General features: G+C 41.9%; 4 protein-coding genes across 4 annotated transcripts in view; 3 read left to right on the plus strand and 1 right to left on the minus strand.

Annotated features, from left to right (window-relative positions):
- Window positions 1-25,320, plus strand: part of LOC134287690 (uncharacterized) — a 303,954-nt gene that overhangs the window by 46,185 nt on the left and 232,449 nt on the right. The window lies entirely within an intron of this gene.
- On the minus strand, window positions 456-2,151 carry LOC115255076 (thioester-containing protein 1 allele S3). Its single transcript, XM_062850188.1, has 3 exons — window positions 860-2,151; window positions 638-791; window positions 456-578 (listed from the first exon to the last, which is right to left on the minus strand). Exons 1-3 carry the CDS (start codon window positions 2,048-2,050, stop codon window positions 490-492), a joined length of 1,434 nt encoding a protein of 477 aa, XP_062706172.1. The 5' UTR covers window positions 2,051-2,151; the 3' UTR covers window positions 456-489.
- LOC134286148 (uncharacterized) lies at window positions 14,537-15,145 on the plus strand. Its single transcript, XM_062847719.1, has one exon. It carries the CDS (start codon window positions 14,537-14,539, stop codon window positions 15,143-15,145), a length of 609 nt encoding a protein of 202 aa, XP_062703703.1.
- Window positions 15,156-19,907, plus strand: LOC134286149 (uncharacterized). Its single transcript, XM_062847720.1, has one exon. The coding sequence runs from the start codon at window positions 15,156-15,158 to the stop codon at window positions 19,905-19,907; it is 4,752 nt and encodes a 1,583-aa protein (XP_062703704.1).

Consider the following 25,320-nt stretch of genomic DNA (forward strand, 5'->3'; position numbering starts at 1 on the left):
GGAACAGTACTTAACGCGATTTTGTTTTTATTTAACAATTTCCAGTTAGTTCCACTAAACCACTGTCATTTAGACTAGCAGTGCAGTTAACACTACCGAAAATAATCTAAATTTAACAGCATTGTATTTTTAACCATACTGTGTTGTAAGATGCGTGTCCAGGGGAAGTTGAAAATGTTTTGTTGTCGAGGTGACTACGTTTTAGCCAAATTTACTGCAATGCATTGTAACTTCAAAAATATTTCAGTGAACTTCACAGATTTTGTTGTTGGTTGAAAATCATAGGTACGGTTACTATGGAATCGGTAGTTTTCACAATAAAATTTATTTCAGTGTATATAACGGAACGAATACTCTAATAACAAGGACAAAAATGTTCATCAAATAATTCGCAATATTGGTGATTGAGTATTTTAAATTGTCATTATCTCCTCTTTTTTTTTTTTTTTTTTGAATGAATGAACACAGTTTATTCTATTTCGAGCTCTCTCAACATGATAATGTTTCGCAGTCCTCGTCTTCGCAAATATCACATAGCTGAAGCACCTTTCCTTCGTACTGTTTAATGCCATAGCTTTCTGAAAACAATTATGAGAACAGATTAATATGAAGCTATAAGCTTTACAGGTGAACATACCGTCATTGTAATAATCATACGCTTTGATGTAAGATGGCAAATGCAATGCAATTTTATAACGACGGTAGGCAGTAACTTGGAAACAGTCTGATTCGGGTCCCATGTTATCATAATATACAACAATCGAAGTATCTGAGAAGCGTCTTTCAATTTTCTGCAATCGATAATAGAAATATGTTGCCCCCCTAATGGATACCAGAAAATTAATGTAACAATGATTACCTGAATCCTTCCAGTTTTATCTGTGATGGCATCAGCTTCTGCTACAAATCCGCTGGGCAAAAATATCTCCACCAAAGCCATTCCCGATAGTTGATAAGCCTCAACTGGAACGTAATTCACACATACATCCAACTGCTGTATGTTGTCGGTAGTGGTGTTAAGTTGATCAATTGTGATGTTGAATCTATGCTTAGCCACTTGTATATTTTGATAGTACTGGTACCACACCTGGAAATAACCATTGCCGGTACCTTCGATTTCCACTATCATGTTCCTGATATTGTTGGGAATATCTAGCTCATGTATACCCATGGGAACGTGTTTGTCTATGTCAAATTTACGTTGAACGTTCGGGCTGTATTTTACTGTTACGCGATAGTTGTTTTTAGCACCGGATGACCTAGCAGCGAACGTTGCCAATGCTTTCAATCCAACAAACGTATCTTGCGTTCCAGGATAGCCCCCTAGACCATATCGCTGCCTGTTAAGCCAACGCATCATAGGCGTAGATTCATATAATTTATCGTCGGATATAAACGAGAGCATAGCGTATGCGGTTACTTCAACAGACACTGGTTTTCTATCCCAATATCTCTCAGTCGTAGTTTTATTGAATATTGATAAATCTACCAGTTTATCAAGGAATTCTCTACGACTGCCGTGCTTTGCCAGCATCAATCCATAGGTAGCTAATGAGAGTTCATACGCATCGTTCATTTTGTCAAGATTATTTGCTATATAATCGGTAGTTTTGGTCATAACCGATTTGTATCGTCTGAACACTTCTTCATTTTCTGCAAATGCAATTAGAACATATGCGGTGAGAGCAAAACTGTTGGAGCGAATTCCACCTTGCATGTCTGCATGAAAAACTTGTCCCACTTCTGGAAACCGCCCGTCTGGGGTTTGCTGTTTCGCTAACCAATCGAATGCAGCATCTACTATAGCTTTGTCCACATCAATGTATTTGGCCGCTATTTTGAACGATTTCGCTACAAAGGCCGTCAAAAACGTACTGCCCTGGTGCGATTGACCCCAGACACTGAACGCGCCATCGGATCGTTTATAACGTAGCTGATTTTGATAGCCACTGCTGAGAAAATCTCTCGCTTTGTTCCTCACGTCTTCGGCCACCGTATTGGTTTCGCTGAGATAGTCCAAAACGACAATATTTGGCACAAAATAGAGCATATTCTGTTCCCCGCAACCGTAAGGCTTCCTGATTAATTCATGCAGGTTTCCGATGGCTTTACCCAGAATGTCCGCTGAAAAGAAATGAGAAAACGTATATTGAAACAATTTAAATAAACGACGGATTTTATATCGTAAATCAAAAGAATGCTTGTAAATAAATGGTAAATACTAGGCTAATCACCCTAGTATTTACCATTCATTGTCTGTTGAAGTAACCGCATGCGCTCTGCTCTCATTTATAGCCAACGATAGATTATATGAATCTAGGCCTTTGCACCTGAGTCCCAATATTAACCGTTATGTGTCCGACAAACTTTTTGCTTTTTTCTACACCGTGCTTTTAAATGGGCGCTGGGTACCCTGTTGGCCACATAAGGGTTAAGCTGAGACACAGTAAATAGATGTTCATTAGTATGGGACACGCTTGTATGGAAAAAATAAATCCTCGCTCTAGTCGACTTTTTGGATTCCATTTAGGTGCCCTATGAACTGTGCAAAATTTCAGCGCAATCGGTAAAACTATAATTTAGCGCAAGCGGTTCAAAGTTTGCATAGGATTTACTATGGAAAAAGTTACACTTTCAAACAAAAAATCCCAGAGGTCGCCTTTTATCTCCTTAATTCAAATCGATCAACGTTTCTTGTAGAAAAATAATTTATGAAACTTTCCTTCGAAGACCGCAAATTGATTGGATGCTTGTGGAAAAAGTTATTGATTTAGGGAATCGCGCTACTTGGGCAGTGGCTTCTATATTCGTCTGTTTTCCACTATAACTCAGTCAAATTTGAACCAATTGACACAACTTTTGGAATGTGGTGAGATAGGTATAGTATCTACCCGTGTACAACATTTCAAGTTAATCGGTTCAAAATTGACTGAGTTATAGTGGAAAACAGACGAATATAGAAGCCACCGCCCAAGTGGCGCGATACCCTATTACCGATTAGTGATCCAACGAACGGCTTTTTGTTTTGTTTTATCAGCAGCACTGCTGCTGCCGTTGTTGCATGGGGTGGCGGGAGGCATCACCACCCCCAGAAACAGCAACATCCAAGGTAGCAGCTACAGTGCTGCTAATAGGAACAAAACAAAAAGCCGTTCGTTGGATCACTAATCGGTAAAAAATCAATAACTTTTTTTACAAGCATCCAATTGTTTTGCGGTCTTCGAAGGAAAGTTTCATAAGGGGTGATACAAAAATTATGTCACGCAAAAATCGACCATTTTCAATCCCCCCTCACCCCTATGTCACACTTTTTGTATGAGACCTTAAAACTTTTTGTATGGTTCGTCACGTTATGCTAACCTCCCCCCCCTCCCCCCTAAAAGCGTGACGTAATTTGTGCATGGCCCCTTAAATGATTTTTCTACAAGAAGCGTAGATCGATTTGAATTAAGAAGACAAGGGGCGACCTCTGGGATTTTTTAGCTGAAAGTGTAAGTTTTCCCATAGTAAATCCTATGAAAACTTTGGACCGCTTGCGCTAAATTATAGTTTCACCGATTGCGCTGAAATTTTGCACAGTTCATATGGGACCTAAATGGAATCCAAAATGTCGACTGGAGCGAGAATTTGATGTTTGTCCCATACTAATGTTCATCTTCTGATTTTAAAGGCCCGTAAGTCGTTTACAAATAAAACCATTACTATATCACGCCGCTTTTTAAATGTGTTTATGTTTATAAGCATAAGGAAGGGTGTCCCGAAAATTGCACATAGTCAGAAATCTGGAGGGCTCATCCTGCAAATGATACATAAGGATGTCAGAAACAAAATTTTTTATGACGGCAACTTTCAGAATTTACCAGGCGACCTCGGTGAAATTTATGGAATTTGTTCGGTTTTCGCTGATATTTTCAAAAAAAAGTAACTCTGAAAATTCCTAAAAATTCTTGCTGGGAGTCTTGAAGTTAGTTTCGAGAATTTCCTTTGCATTCATTGAAATATTTTACAGTGTTTAAAAAAAGACACGGACACCGTCTTCAGCCAGAGGCTGTACAGACTGAACGAAACTTAACACTAGACAACGGACACGACACACATGACGAGTACCAGTGGATACGAGGAAGAAACATTTCTTACAAAAATTTTCATCACTCGGAGTGGGAATCGAGCCCTCACTCCATGGCATGGTACGTTTATACGCTTGGTGACTAGGGTGGCCCACACTTATATGAAAAACAAAAATTTCGAAAAATGCCAAGTCTTACCTCCTAAATCAGTTGTTTTGCACTCCCAGAAGCTACCTTCAAAATTTTAGCAAAATCAGTTGAGCCTAAGGGGGCGCTCAAAACGCTTGAAGTTTGTATGGGAAAACTTGGCAATATGTATGCAGAAATTTTAAGTTTTCGAATTTTGCCGCTAGGTGGCACTGTAAGCGTTCAATAAATAAACCCTTTTGTATTATTGTAGGTGACTATATGCCAAAAAACTTTGTTGAAGACCGCGAAGTGATCCGACGGCTGTGAAAAAAGTTATACCCTAGGTAAAGTGAGGCAAAGTATTGAGATTGCATTATTAATATTATTCCTTTACATGAGTTAAAGACCACTCCTCGAGGCCGGATGCATCATCAAGCGGGACTTGGCACATCGCTTAAGCCAAGTCCAACAACAACAACAAGTAGCCGTCACGTTGGATTCAATTAGTCGCCACCAGTCCAATCCATCTGCTTCCCTAGCATAATCCGACACCGCACAACACGTTGCACTTAGATACTGTCCCGCGCATGCAGCAACAACGATGATGACGACGACGACGACGACGACGACGACGATAGCACCCATGGCATGTTGGCAGAATTCCTGGTAAGGAGCTAGGTCAGCAGTTAGGGCTTTGATGATAGGTTTGGAGTAATTTTAATTTGAATAAACGCGCACTTCAGTTTTAGGCGCAGTCGAGTTAACAAGTGTCTTGTTTTTTAAAAACTAACTACCAAACCCCCAGGTCATAAGTGGCTTAGGTCGGTAGGATCTAGTGATTCGAAGTTGTCTCCGCGAGTGTTGTGTGTTCCGGCGAAAGAGCATCGAGGGAAGATCGAAACACGGAAGCCTCCATCGACGGTTCATCGAGGGATTGCGAATACATCCGGAAGGAGTCAACCGAACACGAAGGACCAACTAGCTTCATCAACCGAGGGAATATCGGCAGACGAAATTGTAAGTAGTTTTAATTTTTACCTTTAATAAGTGAACAGTGAAACCAGTGCATGATTTTGCGTTCCAAAATGGCAAGAGCCCAGGAACTAGAAAACCAAATCGAAGAGCTCCAGCAACGTCTGGAGCAACAAAGAATCCAATTAGACCGGTTGTTAAATTTGCCCGCTGGGCCTAACAACCCACAATCAGTTACTTTTGATGTGTCCAGAATACCGGACATTATCAAATTAGTACCCGGTTATGATGGTGACGTAAAAAACCTACCAGCTTGGATCGCATCAGTCGATTAGAAACTACAATGTGCATTAAATTCTGTCCCACAAAGTGACAAAGATAGTGCCCTACTGATTTGGACCTCCGTAATAAGGGACAAAATCACGGGCAAAGCTATCGAAACCTTAATTAATAACAACTCCCCTTGTGATTGGGCGGTTATAATACAAATTTTAAAAGACAGATTTGCGGATAAACGCGATTGGTCTACAATTTTTAGTAAAATTCCGTATCTTAGGCAAGGACATCTCAGTGTAGAAGAATTTTACCAAAACTGCGATGTGATTTTATCAGACATCAGAGCAAAAGTATCATTAGACGACAATCTGAAGCTTTGCGCTAATAGTATTATGGACACCTATGAGGCAATGCTTGTAAACGCATTCATCGATGGGTTGTATGACCCAATCTCAGCTCTCACAAGAACGAGTAAACCGAGTTCACTCCTTTCCGCATACCAGCACGCTCTGGATCAGGACAATGCTGCCAAACGGCAAAAGGAGCGAGCTAAAGCATATCAAAAGCCAGTCGCTGATGCACAGAGATTCCAGAGACCCCAAACTAGTTCATTCCGTAATACGAGCTGAAATTCAAACTCCAGAGGGTACCCTTCTCATTCTGTACCAAAACCAACTCCTCCATCGAACAATCAAGAACAGGTTAATAGCGCGAGACTCCCTCTTGCTATCAAGCAAGAAAGTTTCTCAAATTCTAAATTTAAAAGGCAAATTAATATGCACGAGGAAGTTGACGAAGAAGAAAACGACGAAGAGGAAGTAAATTTTCCCCCGGAAGTACAGCAACAGGAAGAGGATTGAGTTTTCTTCCATACTTTTTATTTCTGTAGGGTAACTTATCACTGCGACCAATTTTCTGATCTTTTGTGATACACCACCCGCTTTAATCTATGTAACCACATATCAAGGCGATAGGTCACTATGAGCAGAGACCCTCAGCGCATGATCGTCGGATGTTTCCCCGCAGGGAAGAATGTGTCGTATAAAATTAATTACTTTACAAGGCTGTAAGTACCATATTTCAGAGGGCTGTAGGAATCCCTTATCAAAATATCTTACTCTTGTAGTAAAGAGTGTAACACAGTCACATAATAAATGTGCAGAGGTTTCAGATTCCTCATCGCAAAATCGACAAGTATCATCTTCAACTTTTCTCATTATTTTCTTGTAATAATTGGTAAGACAGTGTCCTGTTATTAGTCCTGTATATGTGCACAGGTCTTTTTTGGACAGTGAAAGAAGCTTGTTTGTAATTGATACATTTGGAGTAATGAACTTTTTAGATTGTCGTGCACCTTGGGTTTTATTCCAATTTGCATGAACCATAACCCTTTCCCAGTTCCTCAGTTCCATTTTTATGGAACATGGAGAGTTGCCACAAAAAGGCTCTGGGCCTAGAAGAGGTTTTGATGATCCTATTCTTGCTAGTTCGTCTGCCTTTTCATTCCCATCTATTCCTTGGTGCCCTGGCAGGTATTGTTAGCAGATAATTGCTGTAGCAAGAGAATACATTCCCATACTAACTTCGAATTACAGCTGTAAGATTTTAAAGCAGTTAACGCTGCTTGACTGTCAGAGAAAATGCAAACATTTGAATGCTTGTATTTCCTCTTCAAACAAAATGTGGCACATTCTAGTATTGCTTGTATTTCAGCCTGGAAGACGGTTGGCCATCTACCCATTGAGACTGACAAACTAACACCAGGGCCTATTACTCCAGCTCCCACTTGATCGTTTTGTTTCGATCCGTCGGTATAAAAAACGATTGAACCTGGACGAATTTGCGGTCCGCCTTCATCCCAAATGGTACGGTCCGGCTCTTCTACGTTATATAAACGATTAAAATTGAACTGCGTTTTCATCCAGTCATCATTGACTGCAACTAATGGATTGATTTGAATTTCTTTTAAAATACTTAAATGCCCTTTGATGTCACCATCATAGAAGACCTTGATTCGCTTAAGCCGTAATGCGGCTTTTTCTGCTTCTAGTTGAACATATTGATGTAATGGAAGAAGATTTAGAATTGCATCTAGTGCTTTTGTAGGAGTGCTACGCATTGCACCAGTAGTAGACACGGTAGCCAGCCTTTGTAGTTTTTCTAACTTTTTTATCGCAATTTTTTGCTTAGTTTTTGGCCACCATACTAATGCAGAATATGTAATTCTGGGTCTTACGATAGCAGTGTAAATCCAATGAATCATTGCTGGTCGCAGACCCCATTTATTACCGAAAGTTCTTTTACTTACCCACAATGCATTTGTTGCTTTGCAAATAACGTGATTCAAATGTGAATTCCAGTTTAATTTGCTATCTAAAATGATTCCCAAGTACTTAACCTCCGATGAAAGTGTCATGAGAGTTCCTTTCATACGAAGATTAGAAATCTCAAACTTTTTCCTTTTAGTAAAAGCAACAATATTTGTTTTCTGAGGGTTGATATCCAACCCTTCAGACATACACCACTGAGTTGTGTAATTAAGAGCGGTTTGCATTCTACTCTTAATCACACTATCGTATTTACCTCTGACTATGATCACAATATCATCTGCGAACCCTATCACTTCAAATTCCTGTGATTCTAAATTTGTCAGTAGTTCATCCACCACAAGGGACCATAGAAGTGGCGATAAAACGCCCCCTTGTGGACAACCTTTTACTGCCTTGATTGATATAGATGAACTACCGAGTTCTGATGAAATTTCTCTTTTTGATAACATTTCACTAATCCATTTAACGATACATACACTCCCGTTCAAAAGTTTGGGGTCACCCCCTCAAAAACATGTCATTTTTTAAGGCCCATATCTCCGCCAATTTGCGTCCGATTTCAAAACCCTAGGTTTCATTCAAAAGATAATAAGTCAAAGAAACTTTGAACGTGATTCAAAAGAAACTTTTTCAAAAAATTTTGTATGTAAACTTAACCCAAAGTTGCCAAATTTTCTAAAAAATGAATGTAAACTTACGGCAGTGTCGCTGGAAGTTGGGTCGACCAAATTTTAAGATGAGAGCGGTAATATGACCCATTTTCTATTAGCTTTCAACTGCTTTTTACAGAACTTAGCTAAAATAACTAGAAAAAAAGTTATTAAGTAAATTAATCCTTGATGTCATCGACCAAAAGTTTGGGGTCACTATCGTAAAACATGGAAAAGTGATTTGTTGATATCTTTGTCATCTTTCATGCAATTTTAATTCTTCTTGGCTTATTTGAAACAAAATGAATGATACTTACTGCATAGACATTGAACCACACATATTTGTTGAAATTTACATACTAAAACTTAACGTAAAGTTGCCTCATTTTTTGAAACGTGGTAAAATGTGCTAACTTTACATAACATTTTTATATACAAAAATCGTTAAATACGTTAAGTTGAAGACATCAAACGTAAATTTAGTTAATTATGTTTGAAATGAGCCAAAAATAATTAAAATTGAACTATAGATGACGAAGATATCATCAAATCACTTTTCCATGTTTTACGAAAGTGACCCCAAACTTTTGGCCGATACATCATATTGAGGGGTGACCCCAAACTTTTGGTCGATGACATCAAGGATTAATTTACTTAATAACTTTTTTTCTATATTTTTTAGCTAAGTTCTGTAAAAAGCAGTTGAAAGCTAATAGAAAATGGGTCATATTACCGCTCTCATCTTAAAATTTGGTCGACCCAACTTCCAGCGACACAGCCGTAAGTTTATATTCATTTTTTAGAAAATTTGGCAACTTTGGGTTAAGTTTACATACAAAAATTTTTGAAAAAGTTTCTTTTAAATCATGTTCAAAGTTTCTTTGACATATTATCTTTTGAATGAAACCTAGGGTTTTGAAATCGGACGCAAATTGGCGGAGATGTGGGCCTAAAAAAATGACATGTTTTTGAGGGGGTGACCCCAAACTTTTGAACGGGAGTGTATATCAAAACCTCGTTTTAACATTGTCCTCGTCATGGATCTGTAGGATGCATTATCAAATGCACCTTCAATATCAATGAAGGTTGCAAGCAGAATATCTTTCGTATCATAAGTTTTTTCAGTTTCTTCCATACTTAGAAGTCTGTTTAGGACAAAATAGAACTTTAAAAATGTTGATCGACACGGGAGCTAACCGCAATTACATTTCCCCGAGTTTAGTTCCTAAAAGCCAAGTTTATACCGGTTCACGACATAAAGTCAAAAACATAAATGGATTACATAGCATAGATCATTATACTCTTTTCAACCCTTTTTCTTGCTACATTCTTTTTCAAAAATTTCATCTATTCAAATTTCATAATTTTTTCGACGGGATCATTGGATATCAAACGCTTCATAAATTGGGATGTATAATAAATGCAACAACAAATCACCTAGTTCTACAAAACGTTACTATTCCATTGAAGAAGAAATTTCCAGATACACTAGAACTAAACTTCCATCAATCCACGTATAATGTCCGAGAAATTCAATTACCCACCTATTCAGGAGATTTTTATATAGAGCGTGATTTGGACATTGCTCCTAATATTCGCATTCCCTCAGGAATTTATAACGTTGACCAAAACAAAGCCAACATTCTTTTTATCAGTGACCAGCAGACCCGTAGTATCGAAAAAATCGATTGCGAACAATTAATATTAGACATAAATAATTTTGAAGAAGTAAAATTTCCTTCAACTACACCCGCAGCTATCAACGCAGTCGTACGCAACATTGAGCGAGAAGTACGTTCAGATCACCTCACTACCGAGGAATATTCTAAACTTTTTCACCTACTTAAAAAATATCCCACGGTTTTCTACAGGGATGGAGACGATTTATCTTTCACCAATGTAGTAAAACACCACATAAACACCAGCGATGAACTACCAATATACACTAAAAGTTATAAATACCCTTTTATTCACAAGGACGAAGTTCAAGATCAAGTATCGAAAATGCTGCAACAAGGCATTATCAGACCTAGTACGTCCCCTTGGGCATCGTCTATATGGATAGTGCCCAAGAAATCCGATGCTTCTGGGAAGCAAAAATGGCGTCTTGTAGTTGATAACAGGAAGCTCAACACGAAAACCATAGATGATAAGTACCCCTTACCCAATATTACAGAGATATTGGACAAGTTAGGTAAATGCCAATACTTTAGCACGTTGGACTTAGCCTCCGGTTTTCACCAAATCGAGGTGGATCCAAAAGACGTACCAAAGACAGCATTTCAGGTAGATCATGGTTTGTACGAATGTTTGCGCATGCCATTTGGCCTCAAGAACCACATTCCAGCGTGTAATGGATCATGTGCTGCGCATTCTTACCACTGACGCTAGTAATTTTGCTCTTGGAGCAGTACTATCACAAGGTAAAGTAGGAAAGGACAAACCAGTCGCGTTCGCTTCTCGGACTCTGACAAAAACGGAAGAAAATTATTCAGCCATAGAAAAAGAGCTTTTGGCCATCGTATGGGCGACACAGTACTTCCGACCTTATTTATTCGGGAGAAAATTCACCCTATACACTGACCATCAACCTCTTACATATGCCTTAAATTTGAAGACACCAAATACTAGAGTGGTCAAGTGGAGATTACGACTCCTCGAATATGATTTCGAAATCATCCATCGACCAGGTAAGCAGAACGTAGTAGCTGATGCCTTATCAAGGATACCAAAGGAAGCTACCACCAGTAGTAATCCTTCTAACGATTGTAGTCCACTGCAACCAGCAATTGTAGAAGAGATTAACGTTAATGAGGAGGAGCAGTCGACCGACGATAGCTCTGTCCATTCAGCTGATTCAGACGAATCCAATTTAATTGGATTCACTGAGTTACCAGTCAATGTTTTTCACAATCAGATAATATTAAAAATAGGCAACGATTAATCCGAGACCTACGAGGAAATATTCCCTAAGGTATATCGGAGAACTATTACCAAATTTGTGTATGGCGTTCCAATTTTAATAAGAATCTTTCGCGACTACATGGATTTGCGAAAGACTAACTGTATTTTTTGCCCGGAAACACTATTCGGATTTATTCAGCATGTTTACAGGACTTATTTTAGTAGGTGTAGGACCTTCAAAGTAAAAATTTCTCAAAAGCTGTTAATTGATCTAACAACAGCAGAGGAACAAAATACCATTATAGCGGATGCACATGAAATAGCGCATAGAGGTATTTTGGAAAATAAGAACGAAATTTCTAGACGGTTCTTCTTCCCCAATCTTAAACAAAAGGTGAGGAAGTACGTCATATTGTGCCAAACTTGTAATAAACAAAAATACGAACGGCATCCGTACAAAATACAACATGCGGAAACTCCAATTCCGAAACAGCCGCTAGACATTATACACGTAGACATCTATATTGTCCAGCCAAACCTATTTCTTTCGGTAGTTGACAAACTATCGAGATTTGGAATACTACTTCCTATTAAGTCACGCTGTATCGCGGATATCCGTAAAGCTTTACTCAAATACTTCTCAATGTACGGGAAACCAAAGTTAATAGTGTCGGACAACGAACCCGCACTTAAATCAATCGAGGTGAGAGGATTGTTGTATGATCTCAACATTCAACAGTATTTTACACCTTCAAATTATAGTCAGATCAATGGGATCGTGGAACGTGTCCACTCCACAATTGGCGAAATATTTAGAACAAACAAGCACAAGTTTGAAGGCCTATCCAATTAAGAAAAGTTTTTCATAGCTTGTACACTGTATAATAACAGTATTCATTCATCCACAAAACTTAAGCCTCGCAAAGTGTTTTATGGAATAAAGGATGGTTCAGAAAGACCTCTAGACATGGAGGCCATCATAGAATATCGCGACAAAATCTATGATGAAACTGTGTTAGAGTTGATAAAGACTCAGAAAGCGCAACTTAGTTACCACAATGCACTAAGAGGGGAACCTCCAATTTTAGTGCCGGGCACGAGCGTCCTCCAGAGGACACAAGGCATAAAATCAAAAACAAAAGATCAGTTCCAACTAACTGAAGTTGCAACTGATCGAACCCAAACATACATTGATACCAATAATAGAAAACATCATAAAGCCAAACTTCGAAGGCTCAGGAAGTGATGGGACACTATCTCCTTTTACAGCTTCGACCATGAATACAGATGCAAGCGAAAGAATACTCGTCTCACTGGTTCATATCTAGCTGGTAGAAATAAGGAACCGGATAAGAAGCCGGCGACCTTTAGAACCAACTCGAGAAGAGGCTCACGCACAAATGACAATCGTGGAACGTCTCTTTGAATTGGCGGCAGGAGCAGCTGTCAATCAATCAATGAGGAGGGAGATAACCAAACCATTGGTTGATCTCGTGGAGGAGATCCGCGACTTATTCGAATGGAATCTCAAACACAATGAAAAAAGGAAATATAATTAATTAACTTTTTATCTGTATAACCGATGTTGAATAGCAAATTATGTAAAATGAATTTGTATAATTGTACCCTAAATGTTTTTGTACAAAAGATTAACATAACGGTAAATAGATGTAGCTTCTAAAAGAGAAAGCCACTATGGCCTTGAGAACCTCGATTCCATTGTATCGACCCTTATATACCCCTTTATGTACCCTCGTAACACTAATTTAAGAATAAACACTAACACTAGAATACGCTACCCTATAAAACCGAACCCCCATTCCATGAATAGAGTTAGTCTTCTTCAACCTGTAACCCAGTGCACGTCGTACCTATCTCTAAACCGCAATCCGAAAACCCAGTTCAAACCCGCGTGTGTTGGTCTCCCAGTGTCTGCCGCTGCCGTTTTCCATCCACTCTGAAATCGAAGGTCGGTCCGCGAGTCTCCAGAGTCCAGTTAGTGAGTTCGGGATCGGGAAAAATACTGTGCCAGTGAACAAAGTGGTCCTTCGAGCCGGATCGTTGGACAAGTGACCAGTGCAAAAACGGCAAAAGTGCAGAAAGATCAAACAGCAGCGTCAGCGTACCCGACCCACCACGTGGCCAGATCATTTTCGTACGCATGCTGCATACGCGACGGTAGTGTGGGAAGCGTGGCTTGAAGCGAGGGTAGAAAAAGAGAGCGTGAAGAGAGTGCGCGTCGCGAGAGTCGCTCAGCCACAGAATTAGTGCGTGTGTGTACGAGGGAACCACGTTGTCCGTGGAAGAGTGATCGGTTTGCGCAGAGGGGAAGTGCGCGTACAACGTGGAAGCGATTTTCGATACCACGCGGGTTGAGTGTGCGTCTATAGGCACCAACCACGCGTTCGCGAAGAAGACTAGTGCAATAGCGACAACATTTCGGTGATACCTAGTGACGTCGGCGCGTCTGAGCGTGTCAGCACCGCCTATAAGTGTTCTCGCGCGTAGTGGCATTTTTCTCGCTTGTTAGTGGTCAAAATTTCTCTCTGGTTCTGTCGGATGAACCAGACACCGGTGCGATCACTACAAGCCAACCGGAGCCTCTACGCGCCAACGGAAATCGCAAACGGTGAGACTGCAAGTCGAATCTCTGAGTTGTCGCTGTCGTATCGTTGTCGTCGGCGTGGCTGAACCGTCAGCAGAGGAACTTTGAAGTGTTTGTGCCGTGGTAGAATTTTTCGCTTGTTGAAGACCAAAATCTCTTCGCTGGATCTGTGGGATGATCCAGAAACCCGGTCGGTCTTCACAAGAAAACCGGAACTACTAAGTGAACACGTGTTAGTGGACGATTTTGAAGATACTGGTGTGAATCTGTGAAAGTTCCCGAGATCGTTGTGTTGGTGTGACGACCGTCAGCACCGGCACTGCAGCGAGTACAGCAGAGAATTTCCCCTCTTGCTGGCATTCAACTTGCTGCGCCGCTTCATCCAGCGAGAGCGGCCGCGAGGAGAAGAGCAGCAAGCACATCGGTTGCGTAAGTACCCCGCTTTTTTCCTATTCTTTGCACACGACATCGCGAAAGCCTATCGGTTGGCTCGTCGCGTGTCGCTCATTTTCGTCGCTCGCCCCGGTTCGGTAGAGTCAACCCGCGCGTTGACCCGGGAAGGAGCTATTCGTTCGTATTCGTTCCGTGTCGTATCACGTTAAAATGCCCCCGAAAACAGATCCCGAGTCGAACCCCGTGCTTCTGCGGGGAACCAAAAAACATTTGCTTGACGCTTTCGAGCAACTGAAAACCATCTTCGCTGATGGAGGAGAAGTGTTAAGTGATTCGGTCGATGCGTGGTCTGAAAGGTTAGAGCAAATTGCACATGAATACCGTCGTGTGGTTTGCGAGTTAGAGACTGTTCACGGTGATGATTCGTACAAGACTGAACGACTTAATTTCGATAAATCGTACTGTGTAATGCGCGCCATTGCTTTGAAACTACAAAAGGGAAACCCTACTCCGCCACCCCCTCAAGCCCCACGAACAGTGACTAACATTCGGTACTCTGAGTTGAGTCTACCGCGCTTCAGCGGGCGGCTAGAAGACTGGTGCGTTTTTCGCGATGCTTTCGATTCCGCTATCGGTTGCTGTACAGAGATCAGTGACTACGAAAAGTTCCAATACCTAAAGGGTCTCGTTCAGGGTGACGCGTCGCGGATAGTCAATTCCGTTCCGGTCAGTCAGGACGGATATCGCGATGCGTGGAGAGCACTAAAATTGCGGTACGAGAATAAGCGTCAGCTGGTTCCACATCCAAGCTTTGTTTGATACCCCGGCGATGAGAAGGGAGTCGGCAGAGGAATTGCTCAATCTTGTCGATCGTTTCGAGCAGCATTTGGCAGTATTGAAGCGGTTGGGAGAGGATACGCTTGCCTGGAGCTCTCTGCTAGTTTTCCAGCTTTCCATTCGCTTACATCCAAACACCTTGAGGGAATGGGAAAATCATTGCGTTCGTCTCGATTCCGACAACGTAGCAGCCGTTCTAGGAGGCACAGCTGAAGGCGATGAAGACGATGATGACGAGGACTTGCCGTCGTATGTGAGGATGGTAAATTATTTGCAGAATTATGCGAGGGTGCTTCAGTCAGTAGGTCCATTTAGAGATCGGGATGCGAAGTCCAAACCGGTAAGGTCCGCCGTTCATGTTAGTTCGCCACCTGTCTCGTCCATTCCTAAATCTCCTCGAACATGTGCGAAGTGTCACCAAGATCATTTCCTGTATCAGTGTCCAGATTTCAACAAGCTCTCCGAGAACCAAAGGCTGGAGTTTGCAAAAAACCTCAAACTCTGCTTGAACTGCCTCCGGAAGGTTGACCACTTCGCTAAAGCTTGTCCGTGGAAAACCTGTAACCGATGTTCCAAGAAGCACCATACCTTGCTTCATGGGGCAAACTTCGCACTTCCAACTTCGTCTGGCAGTCAACCCTCTCGACCAGTTGCCATGGTGGCGCAGCCGTCTAGTCCACCACAAACATCGAGAGCACCGAGCCTACAAGATTCCCGTTCATCCTCGTCGTCAACCCTGTCTGCCCAGTCGCAACCGCCGTTTGCGTACACGGACCTGAATGTAGCCATGATGACTTGCGATACGGTGAAGGTCCCAAACACAGTGATTCTACCAACTGCATTAGTCGAGATCGAGGGAAACTATGGAAGCAAGGTGCTAGCCAGGTGTCTACTAGATTCTGGTTCGCAAAGCAATTTCATGACGAGTGCACTATGCCAGGAGTTGCATCTTTCTCGAACCAATGCTCCAAGTCCCGTGGTAATTTCCGGTATCGGTCAAGCAACTATCAAGTCGAATCAGATGGTCTCCGCGAAGTTATCGTCTCTCACATCCGCCTTTTCCGTCGAACCGCAGTTCCTGGTGTTGCCGTCGCTCGCTGTCAAGTTGCCTGTTTCAACCATTAGCATCCAGGAATGGCCGATTCCCCCGCGTGTAACCTTGGCGGATCCTGCTTTCTTCGTTTCGCAAAAGGTTGACATCATTCTTGGAGCCGAATACTTCTTCGACATACGGTATGGTCGGATTCAACTAGGTGAGAAGCTGCCATCTCTACAAAACACAGTCCTCGGGTGGATTGTATCCGGAGCGTGTCCAGTTGCTGATCATGACCATGCTGATCCTCGTGCTTGTTTTACCACCCACACCGCCCGGATCGAGGAACTTCTCCAGAAGTTTTGGGAGCTGGAAACCGTCCGTGACACCAAACCTTGGTCCCCTGAAGAAAAGTACTGCGAACAGCATTTCATCGACAATACAATACGCAACGAGGAGGGAAGGTATGTTGTTAGACTACCGAAACGTGAAGAGCTTTTGCTTCAGTTAAGGGATAACCAAGTCCAGGCAGCGAAGCGCTTCTATTCGTTAGAGCGGTCATTGCAAGCGAATCCTGAGAAGAAGGTACTCTACCACAACTTCATCCAGCAGTACCTGGGCATGGGACACATGCGAGAGGTTTCTTCCCAAGAGCTGTGCCAACGTCCGCAGTTTTTTCTCCCCCACCACGGAGTGTTGAAGATGGACAGTGCCGCCACCAAACTGCGTACGGTCTTCGACGGTTCTTGTAAGTCAAGTTCCGGCATATCCCTAAACGACGTCCTGCTTGCCAGTCCAACGATTCAAGATGCCTTGGTGGAGATAGTTGTTCGCTTCCGTATGCACCGTTTCGTAATCGCTGCCGACATTGAAAAGATGTTCAGGCAGATCCTAGTCCACCCCGATGATCAACCGCTTTCGAGAATCTGGTTTCGCTTTGACTCGGAACATCCTCTGAAGGCCTATCAACTAGTGACAGTAACATACGGACTGAATAATTCTCCCTTTCTGGCGACACGGGTGCTGAAGCAGCTGTCTGAAGACGAGCAGGAGAATTTCCCGCTTGCGGCACCAATTGCAAGGAAGGATTTCTACATGGACAACCTTCTAAGTGGCTGCAGCGATGAAACGGAGCTGATGACAATTCTCAGTCAAATGATCGAGTTGCTTCGCGCAGGAGGATTTCCGCTTCGGCAGTGGTCATCGAACTGTCAGGCGGTCCTTGACGTCATTCCGGAAGAGTTGAGGGAAACGCGTACATTGTTGGAGCTCGATGAAAACAACCCAATATCTGCTCTTGGGCTGCTTTGGGAACCGGCAAGCGATAAACTCGCGTTCAAGTTACCCAACCTGAAGGAAAATGCACCGCTGACAAAACGAACCGTTCTATCCCAAATGAGCAGTTTGTTCGACCCCCTTGGGTTACTAGGGCCTGCGATTGTTCGAGCGAAGATATTGATGCAGTCGCTGTGGAAGCAACACCTCGACTGGGACGCGCCGTTGCCAGAAGGTTTCCGAAAGGATTGGCAGGAATTCCAGGACAGCATACCCTTCATCCGGGACTTCAAGGTTTCCCGCGCAGTAGTGAAGTACCCCTACCACCGGCTTGAGTTACACGGGTTCAGCGACGCGTCGGAGCTAGCCTACGGTGCGTGCATCTACCTCCGGTCAGTGGATGAGAACAACAAGTGCACTGTTGAACTCTTGATAGCTAAATCTCGTGTTGCGCCCATCAACAGCAAATCGGTTCCGCGGTTGGAGCTTTCCGCTGCGCTCTTGCTAGCACACTTGCTCGAGTTGGTGAGTAAAAGCACATCTCTTTCCGTACCCGTCTACCTGTGGACGGACTCCACCGTGGTGTTGAGCTGGCTAGCGGCACCACCATCAACATGGAAAACCTTTGTGGCGAACAGAGTGGCGGAGATACAGGAGATCACATCGTCAGCCGTATGGAATCACGTGTCATCGGAAGATAACCCAGCGGATATGATATCACGAGGCGTCAATCTTCGGGATTTGACTGAGTGCACTTTCTGGTGGCATGGGCCAAGATGGCTCAGACTGTTATCGTTACCGTGGCCGGACAAATACGTTGTAAATATCGAACAAAGTGAAGAACTAGAACCTCGTAAAACCGTCGCGTTACCGATAATAGCAGAGAGTGAAGACATTATCGACCGATATTCGCAGCTCGGTCGCTTGCTAAGAGTTTGTGCGTGGGGGCATCGGTTCCGTGAAAATACTCGTCGCGAAGTGACTGATCGCGTTACCGGTCCGTTGTCGTCCGCGGAAATCGATCGCGCGCTCGTCGGTCTCGTTCGTCGTGTGCAAGAGGAACATTTTGGTCCGGAGATCGCTCAGCTCGAGCAGGGGCTTCCCGTTGGCAAGAAGTCAAAGCTGCGGTTCTTGAAGCCGTCGCTTGTCCAGGGCGTAATTAGAGTCGGCGGCCGGCTCCATCATTCGGCGCTCTCCGTTGACGAAAAACATCCTATCGTGCTCCCTGCTAAACATCACCTGACGTGGCTGATCGCCACTTCGGAACATGCCAGGACTCTCCATGGTGGTCCAAATCTTCTACTTTCGTCGCTTCGTCAACGGTTTTGGCCACTCAATGGGCGGAATCTAGCTCGATCCGTTGTTCATCAGTGCGTCACCTGTGCTAGAGCTCGTCCTCGGTTGCTCGAGCAAATGATGGGAGATCTGCCACCAGTGAGGGTCAACCGATCCTTCCCATTTGACAACGTTGGCGTTGATTTTGCTGGACCTCTCTACGTGCGCCACTCGAGTCGCAAGGCGGCTTCGATCAAGGTGTATGTCGCAGTCTACGTGTGTCTAGGGATCAAGGCGGTACATCTCGATTTAGTACCTGATCTTACTACCGAGGGGTTCGTCGCCAGTCTTCGTCGCTTTGTCGGCAGGCGAGGAAAACCACATCACATCTACTGCGACAACGGTCGTAACTTCGTTGGTGCGCAGCGAGAGTTGGGAGAACTACGTCGACTGTTTCTGTCCCAAGCGCACAAGGACGCCGTGACGAAGGAGTGCACCGACGGAGGAATAGAATTCCACTTCATACCACCCAGATCGCCGTCAATGGGTGGCATTTGGGAAGCTGCGGTGAAGTCAATGAAATTTCACCTTCGTCGTGTAGTGGGGAACGCGTTGCTCACTGAAACAGAACTCCGAACTGTACTGATTCAGATAGAAGCGATGTTGAATTCCCGCCCGATATCACCAATGTCCGAGGATCCACAAGACCTGGAACCGCTGACTCCAGGACACTTTCTGGTTGGCAGACCACTCAATGCCATACCGGAGCCAGACCTTGGAAACGTATCGGAGAAACGGCTGTCGCGCTGGCAGCGAGTTCAGAACTTGTCCCAGCACTTCTGGAGGCGATGGAGCAGAGACTACCTCAGCAACCTACAAAATCGCTACCGCTGGACGGAGGTTTCAGCGAACTTGGTCAAGAACACGATCGTCCTGTTGCAGGACGAAAACTTGCCTCCGCAGAAGTGGGCCATCGGGAGGATCGTCGAAGTTCATCCGGGCAAGGATGGGCTCGTAAGAGTTGTCTCGGTAAGGACAGCCGCTGGAGTGACACAGAGGGCAGTTAGTAGGCTGTGTCTGCTACCTGTGGAAATAGACGCAGAGCTTGCAACTGCTCCGTTGAGCGTAGTGAGCCGTACAGCGCCAGACGAGGAGGAATGAATTCATTTTGGCGGCCGGGATGTTGAATAGCAAATTATGTAAAATGAATTTGTATAACTGTACCCTAAATGATTTTGTACAAAAGATTAACATAACGGTAAATAGATGTAGCTTCTAAAAGAGAAAGCCACTATGGCCTTGAGAACCTCGATTCCATTGTATCGACCCTTATATACCCCTTTATGTACCCTCGTAACACTAATTTAAGAATAAACACTAACACTAGAATACGCTACCCTATAAAACCGAACCCCCATTCCATGAATAGAGTTAGTCTTCTTCAACCTGTAACCCAGTGCACGTCGTACCTATCTCTAAACCGCAATCCGAAAACCCAGTTCAAACCCGCGTGTGTTGGTCTCCCAGTGTCTGCCGCTGCCGTTTTCCATCCACTCTGAAATCGAAGGTCGGTCCGCGAGTCTCCAGAGTCCAGTTAGTGAGTTCGGGATCGGGAAAAATACTGTGCCAGTGAACAACCGATATTTTCAAGGTACCCAAGATGACGGGCCATCTTATTTCTTAACCAAACATCGACGATACTAATATTCTTTTTATTTTTTAGGTCAGAAAACCACTGAAAGTAATAGGACTCCTTGCGTTACGAAACTAATCCTTATCATCTAAACTTACAAACAAATATTAAATCAAGTTTTTTTTAGAGTACACACTGGACAAGAGGACATGGATACCAACATTTTCTTCACCATCATTTCACTACTTACTTCAATCGGACCGAGTACTACACAATCCATCCGATTAACCAATCTGGCCTCAAATCCCGGAATACTAGCCCTACAGGAAGGTTATAGCTTTCGGAAGCTAGATGAGCACAAGCTTTTTCATATTATTGATTACGAGCCTATCTTCAGAAGGCTAAAAATCAATATAATTGGCATAAACTCCTTTGGCAACTATTCAGAAATGACAGATTTACTTTCCACAAAATTGAGCAATACTCAGCAACTTTTCTTCGAACTTAAACCCAAAATTAGGCCCAGGAGAGGGTTGTTCAATTTTATTGGAACAGGAATCAAAACCATTACAGGCAATTTAGACAATAATGACCTCATAGAAATTTCCAAAAATTTAGAAGACCTGAATCTAAATTCTAAAATTTTGATTAATGAAAACAACGAGCAAAGATTGATAAACCAGCAATTTCAAAACAGATTAAATAGAGTCATAAACCATTTGGAAAGCCAACAGGCTCAAATCAGCAAAAATCTCATCTTAGCAAGAAACTGTTCAGCCCGAAAGGATTTCATAATATTTAAGGAAATTTTCAAAATCCATTTTAATCTTGATTATTTAAAATCCCACCTTGAAGACATTTTTGAAGCCATTAGACTCGCAAAGATTCAGATTCTGTCAAAAAATATTCTGTCCTCTCAAGAATTAGGTTTTGCTACAACAAAATTAGAAGAAAAGGGGGTAGTCCTTGATACATTGGAAGAAACATACGATTTCTTAGAACTTTCGGCATTTCATAACCACTCCAAAATCATTTTCGCGATATCTGCCCCGTTAGGCTGACACAAATTTCGATTTTCTCTTAGGTCACCGCCCCCTCGGAAAGTTTTGGTCGGAATTTGACATTTTGAGGGGGGACATAAATAAATTATTCAAGAAATATAAAAAGAAATAGAGTGAAATTAGAGCCGCCGAAAAAATGTCTTAACAAATCCGATGAGTTTGATGATTTTGCCTATTTGTTTGGGTAATTTTTCATCAAATAAATTTATTATTTACCATCCACCCCCTTGACGAGTCTACGAGCAAAGTGACAAAAGAAGAAAATGAGATTTGTTCCGGCCTTATTAGGAAATTTAGTTTACGAAAACTTTTTTCTGGAACCCATGCCAGTAGGGAACAAGATTCTAAAAATGCCACCAACCCATGCCATGCGGGGTAACGATTCAACATTTATTGTCACCAGAGAATGCAAACGTATCCAAAAGCGGAGGTTGTGCGACCGAGGCAATTTGATAAACCAATGACGGTTGCATTCCAGAACTATTGCAAGGACTATCAGCTAATTGTTCTTTCACGAACTGCACCAATCCGATCGAAATGAAGCTTATTATGGAAAATTTTCTAGTACTGAAATCCGTAAGGAACCTGCAAATCGATTCATCTTGCGGTATTACAAAGAGGAACTTAACCGGATCATACCTTTTAGAGTTCCACAACTGCTCGATATATGTGAATGGTTCTACTTTCGAAAATACCGAGCTTATCGCAACAGAAACACCTGTGGAATTGCCATTAGATGGGCTCTCAATATCGTTAAGTCACTTCGAACCGACACGGCGGCTCGAAGAGATTCACATCGCTAATCGTAAATTTCTGGAAGATTTCGTTAAGAGTCATAGAATCGGAACGTACTCATCGATGACTATTTCCACCTTAAGTTTCCTGACTGTTATTATCCTGATTGTTATCCTAGGATGGAAAACAATTCCCAAGTTTCGAACCATCTTTAGGAATGTTTCGCGCAAGAGAAAGGAAGTCGATACGACGAATCACCAAAAACGTTCCAATTTCAGAAACGAATCGGGACGATTCTTTTTCAAAGGGGGGAGTAGTTAAAGACCACTCCTCGAGGCCGGATGCATCATCAAGGGACTTGGCACATCGCTTAAGCCAAGTCCAACAACAACAACAACAACAAGTAGCCGTCACGTTGGATTCAATTAGTCGCCACCAGTCCAATCCATCTGCTTCCCTAGCATAATCCGACACCGCACAACACGTTGCACTTAGATACAGTCCCGCGCATGCAGCAACGACGATGATGACGACGACGACGACGACGACGACGACGACCATAGCACCCATGGCATGTTGGCAGAATTCCTGGTAAGGAGCTAGGTCAGTTAGGGCTTTGATGATAGGTTTGGAGTAATTTTAAGGACAAACATCTTGAAATCCCGTTTCAACAGTGCATACGAACTTCAGACACACAAATCTCAAAAAGCAAGCTTCAAACAACAGTGAATTTCATTATTCTGTTCTTCCTCACTTGTAATAAGCTTGAAATAAAAAGATCAGGTGCGCTGGTTTTGTTTATGAAGAGATTTGTGCCCTCGAAATCGTGAGTAGGTCCCAAAGTCAACCATTGTGGCTGCCATTTTGGGATTCTTACAAGTCTGTCCTTAATTTGAATAAACGCGCACTTCAATTTTAGGCGCAGTCGAGTTAACAAGTGTCTTGTTTTTTTTAAACTAACTACCGAACCCCCAGTTCATAAGTCATGTATTGGAAAAACAACAATAAAGTTTATCCTCACTTTACTTAGGGTATAACTTTTTTCACAGACGTTGGATCACTTTGCGGTCTTCGACAAAGTTGTTTGGCATATAGTCAACTACAATAATACCAAAGAGTTTGGTTATTGAACGCTTACAGCGGCACCTAGCGGCAAAATACAAAAACTTAAAACTTTTACATACATTTGACCAAGATTTCCCATACAAATTTCAAGCGTTTTGAACGCCCCCTTAGGCTTAATTGATTTTGCTCAAAATTTTGAACGTAGCTTCTGGGAGTCCAAAACAACGGATTTAGGAGGTAAGACTTGGCATTTTTCGAAATTTATGTTTTGATATATAAGGCCGATACAAATATTATTTTTCTTTTATGTCCGAGACCTCTCATTTGGTACGAGGGGGGGGGACAAAAATAAATAAGGAACAAACAAAAAAAAACTTTTGAAAAATTAAAAAAAAACCCAACTATTGAAAAAATATTTTTCAACTACTGAAAAATAGTTGCTTGTAAAAAAAATTTCTATTGAAAATGAGTCATGGGACGCCATGTTTTTTTTTCACCCCTTCAATATTTTGGGATTTTTGAAGGGGGGAGTGACATAAAACAAATTAAATATTTGCATCGGCCTAAGTGTGGGCCACCTTATTGGTGACGCTAACCGCACGGCCACGAGGCTCCACAAAAATTATTTTAAATGAAGATGCTCTTTCAGTTTATCCAATTGTTACCACCAATAAATGTTCCTTTAGGCTTAAACTCATGTTAATCTAACAGAAATCACTGAAGTCGTATTCATCCACTTAAGTGAGTTTTTGCTTTTCATTCCCTCAAAATAAATTAAACATTCCAGAAATACGTTCATAAATTTCGGAATTTTTGTTGTGTAGTTTCCAGAAAATCTTTAAAAAATATTTCAGAAGTTCTTCAAGATATTCTCTAAAAATTCTCCAGAAATTGTCTCAGAACCTCTCTTAGGAATTTTCAAAACAATCAAATCAAACATTCTTCTGGAGGTGCTTTTCAAAATTATCTTGAAGGATTGCTCAGGAATCCCTCCGCTCCATGGAAAAGGATTCCTCTCGATATTTTAAAAAGGATTTTATGCAATTCAGTATCATAATTTACATTTTATATAACTTATTTTGGTATCATAATGGCTAATTTTCCGAACTGGCTCATTATGCAACTGAAATGAGTTGCATAATAAAAAATAGTTGTATAATGTTCATAATGCAACTCGGCAAGCCTCGTTGGATAAATATTCGACTCGTGCTGAAAAAATCAACTTTTTGCAATTCGTTAAATAAATAACTATTGTTCAATAATTCCCTTAAATAGATTCCTGTAAAAATAACTTTAAGGATTATTTTGAAACCCTTCAATAAATTTCTTCAATAATTATTTCATGGGTTTCTATGAAAAATCCTGCAGAAATACCTGCAAAAATCAGGAAGGCCTCTGAGAATTCTTTCAGAAACTCTTCCAGGGATTTTTAAAGAAAATCTTCTATGGATTTCTTTAGAAATTCATCAAAAGTTTCCGTCAGCAAGTCATCTATAGATTCCTTTAGAAAAAAAGAAATCTCTCACATTTTTCACATTGTTACCATTAGAAAATCTGCCATTGACTTCATCCAAAATTTCACCAAACGTTTCTTTTGAAAGTATTTCGTGAATTTCTTCAGAAATTCCTCAAGAAACCTTCTGGGGATATTTTTAAATCCCCCAGAGATTCCTTAAGGAACTTTTTCAGAGATTCCTTCAACAATTCTGATAAGAATCGTTTTCGAAAATTCTTTCAGCGGTTCTCTACAAACTATTACGAGCATTCCATCAGGCATTTCCTCGCGCTAAAATTTATCCCAGATTTTCAGCAGGTACACATTCCTGCGTATATTCCTGCAGGAATTTCTACAGAAATTCTTGCATAATTTCATTCAGTGATTCAAGCAGAAATTCTTCCAGAGATTCCAACAAAAACGCATATAGAAATTCCTTCAGGAATTTCTCCTGGTATTCCTTCACGTCCATGGTTCGTCTAATGATCACTGAAAATTTTTTTGCAGTTCTTCTGAGAAATATTTTATTTAAACTTCATAAGAAACGTTTGGTAAAATTATTGAAAAATTCTGGTAAAACCAATT

Source organism: Aedes albopictus, chromosome 2 (assembly GCF_035046485.1).
Source record: "Aedes albopictus strain Foshan chromosome 2, AalbF5, whole genome shotgun sequence".
Classification (NCBI taxonomy): Eukaryota; Metazoa; Arthropoda; class Insecta; order Diptera; family Culicidae; genus Aedes; species Aedes albopictus.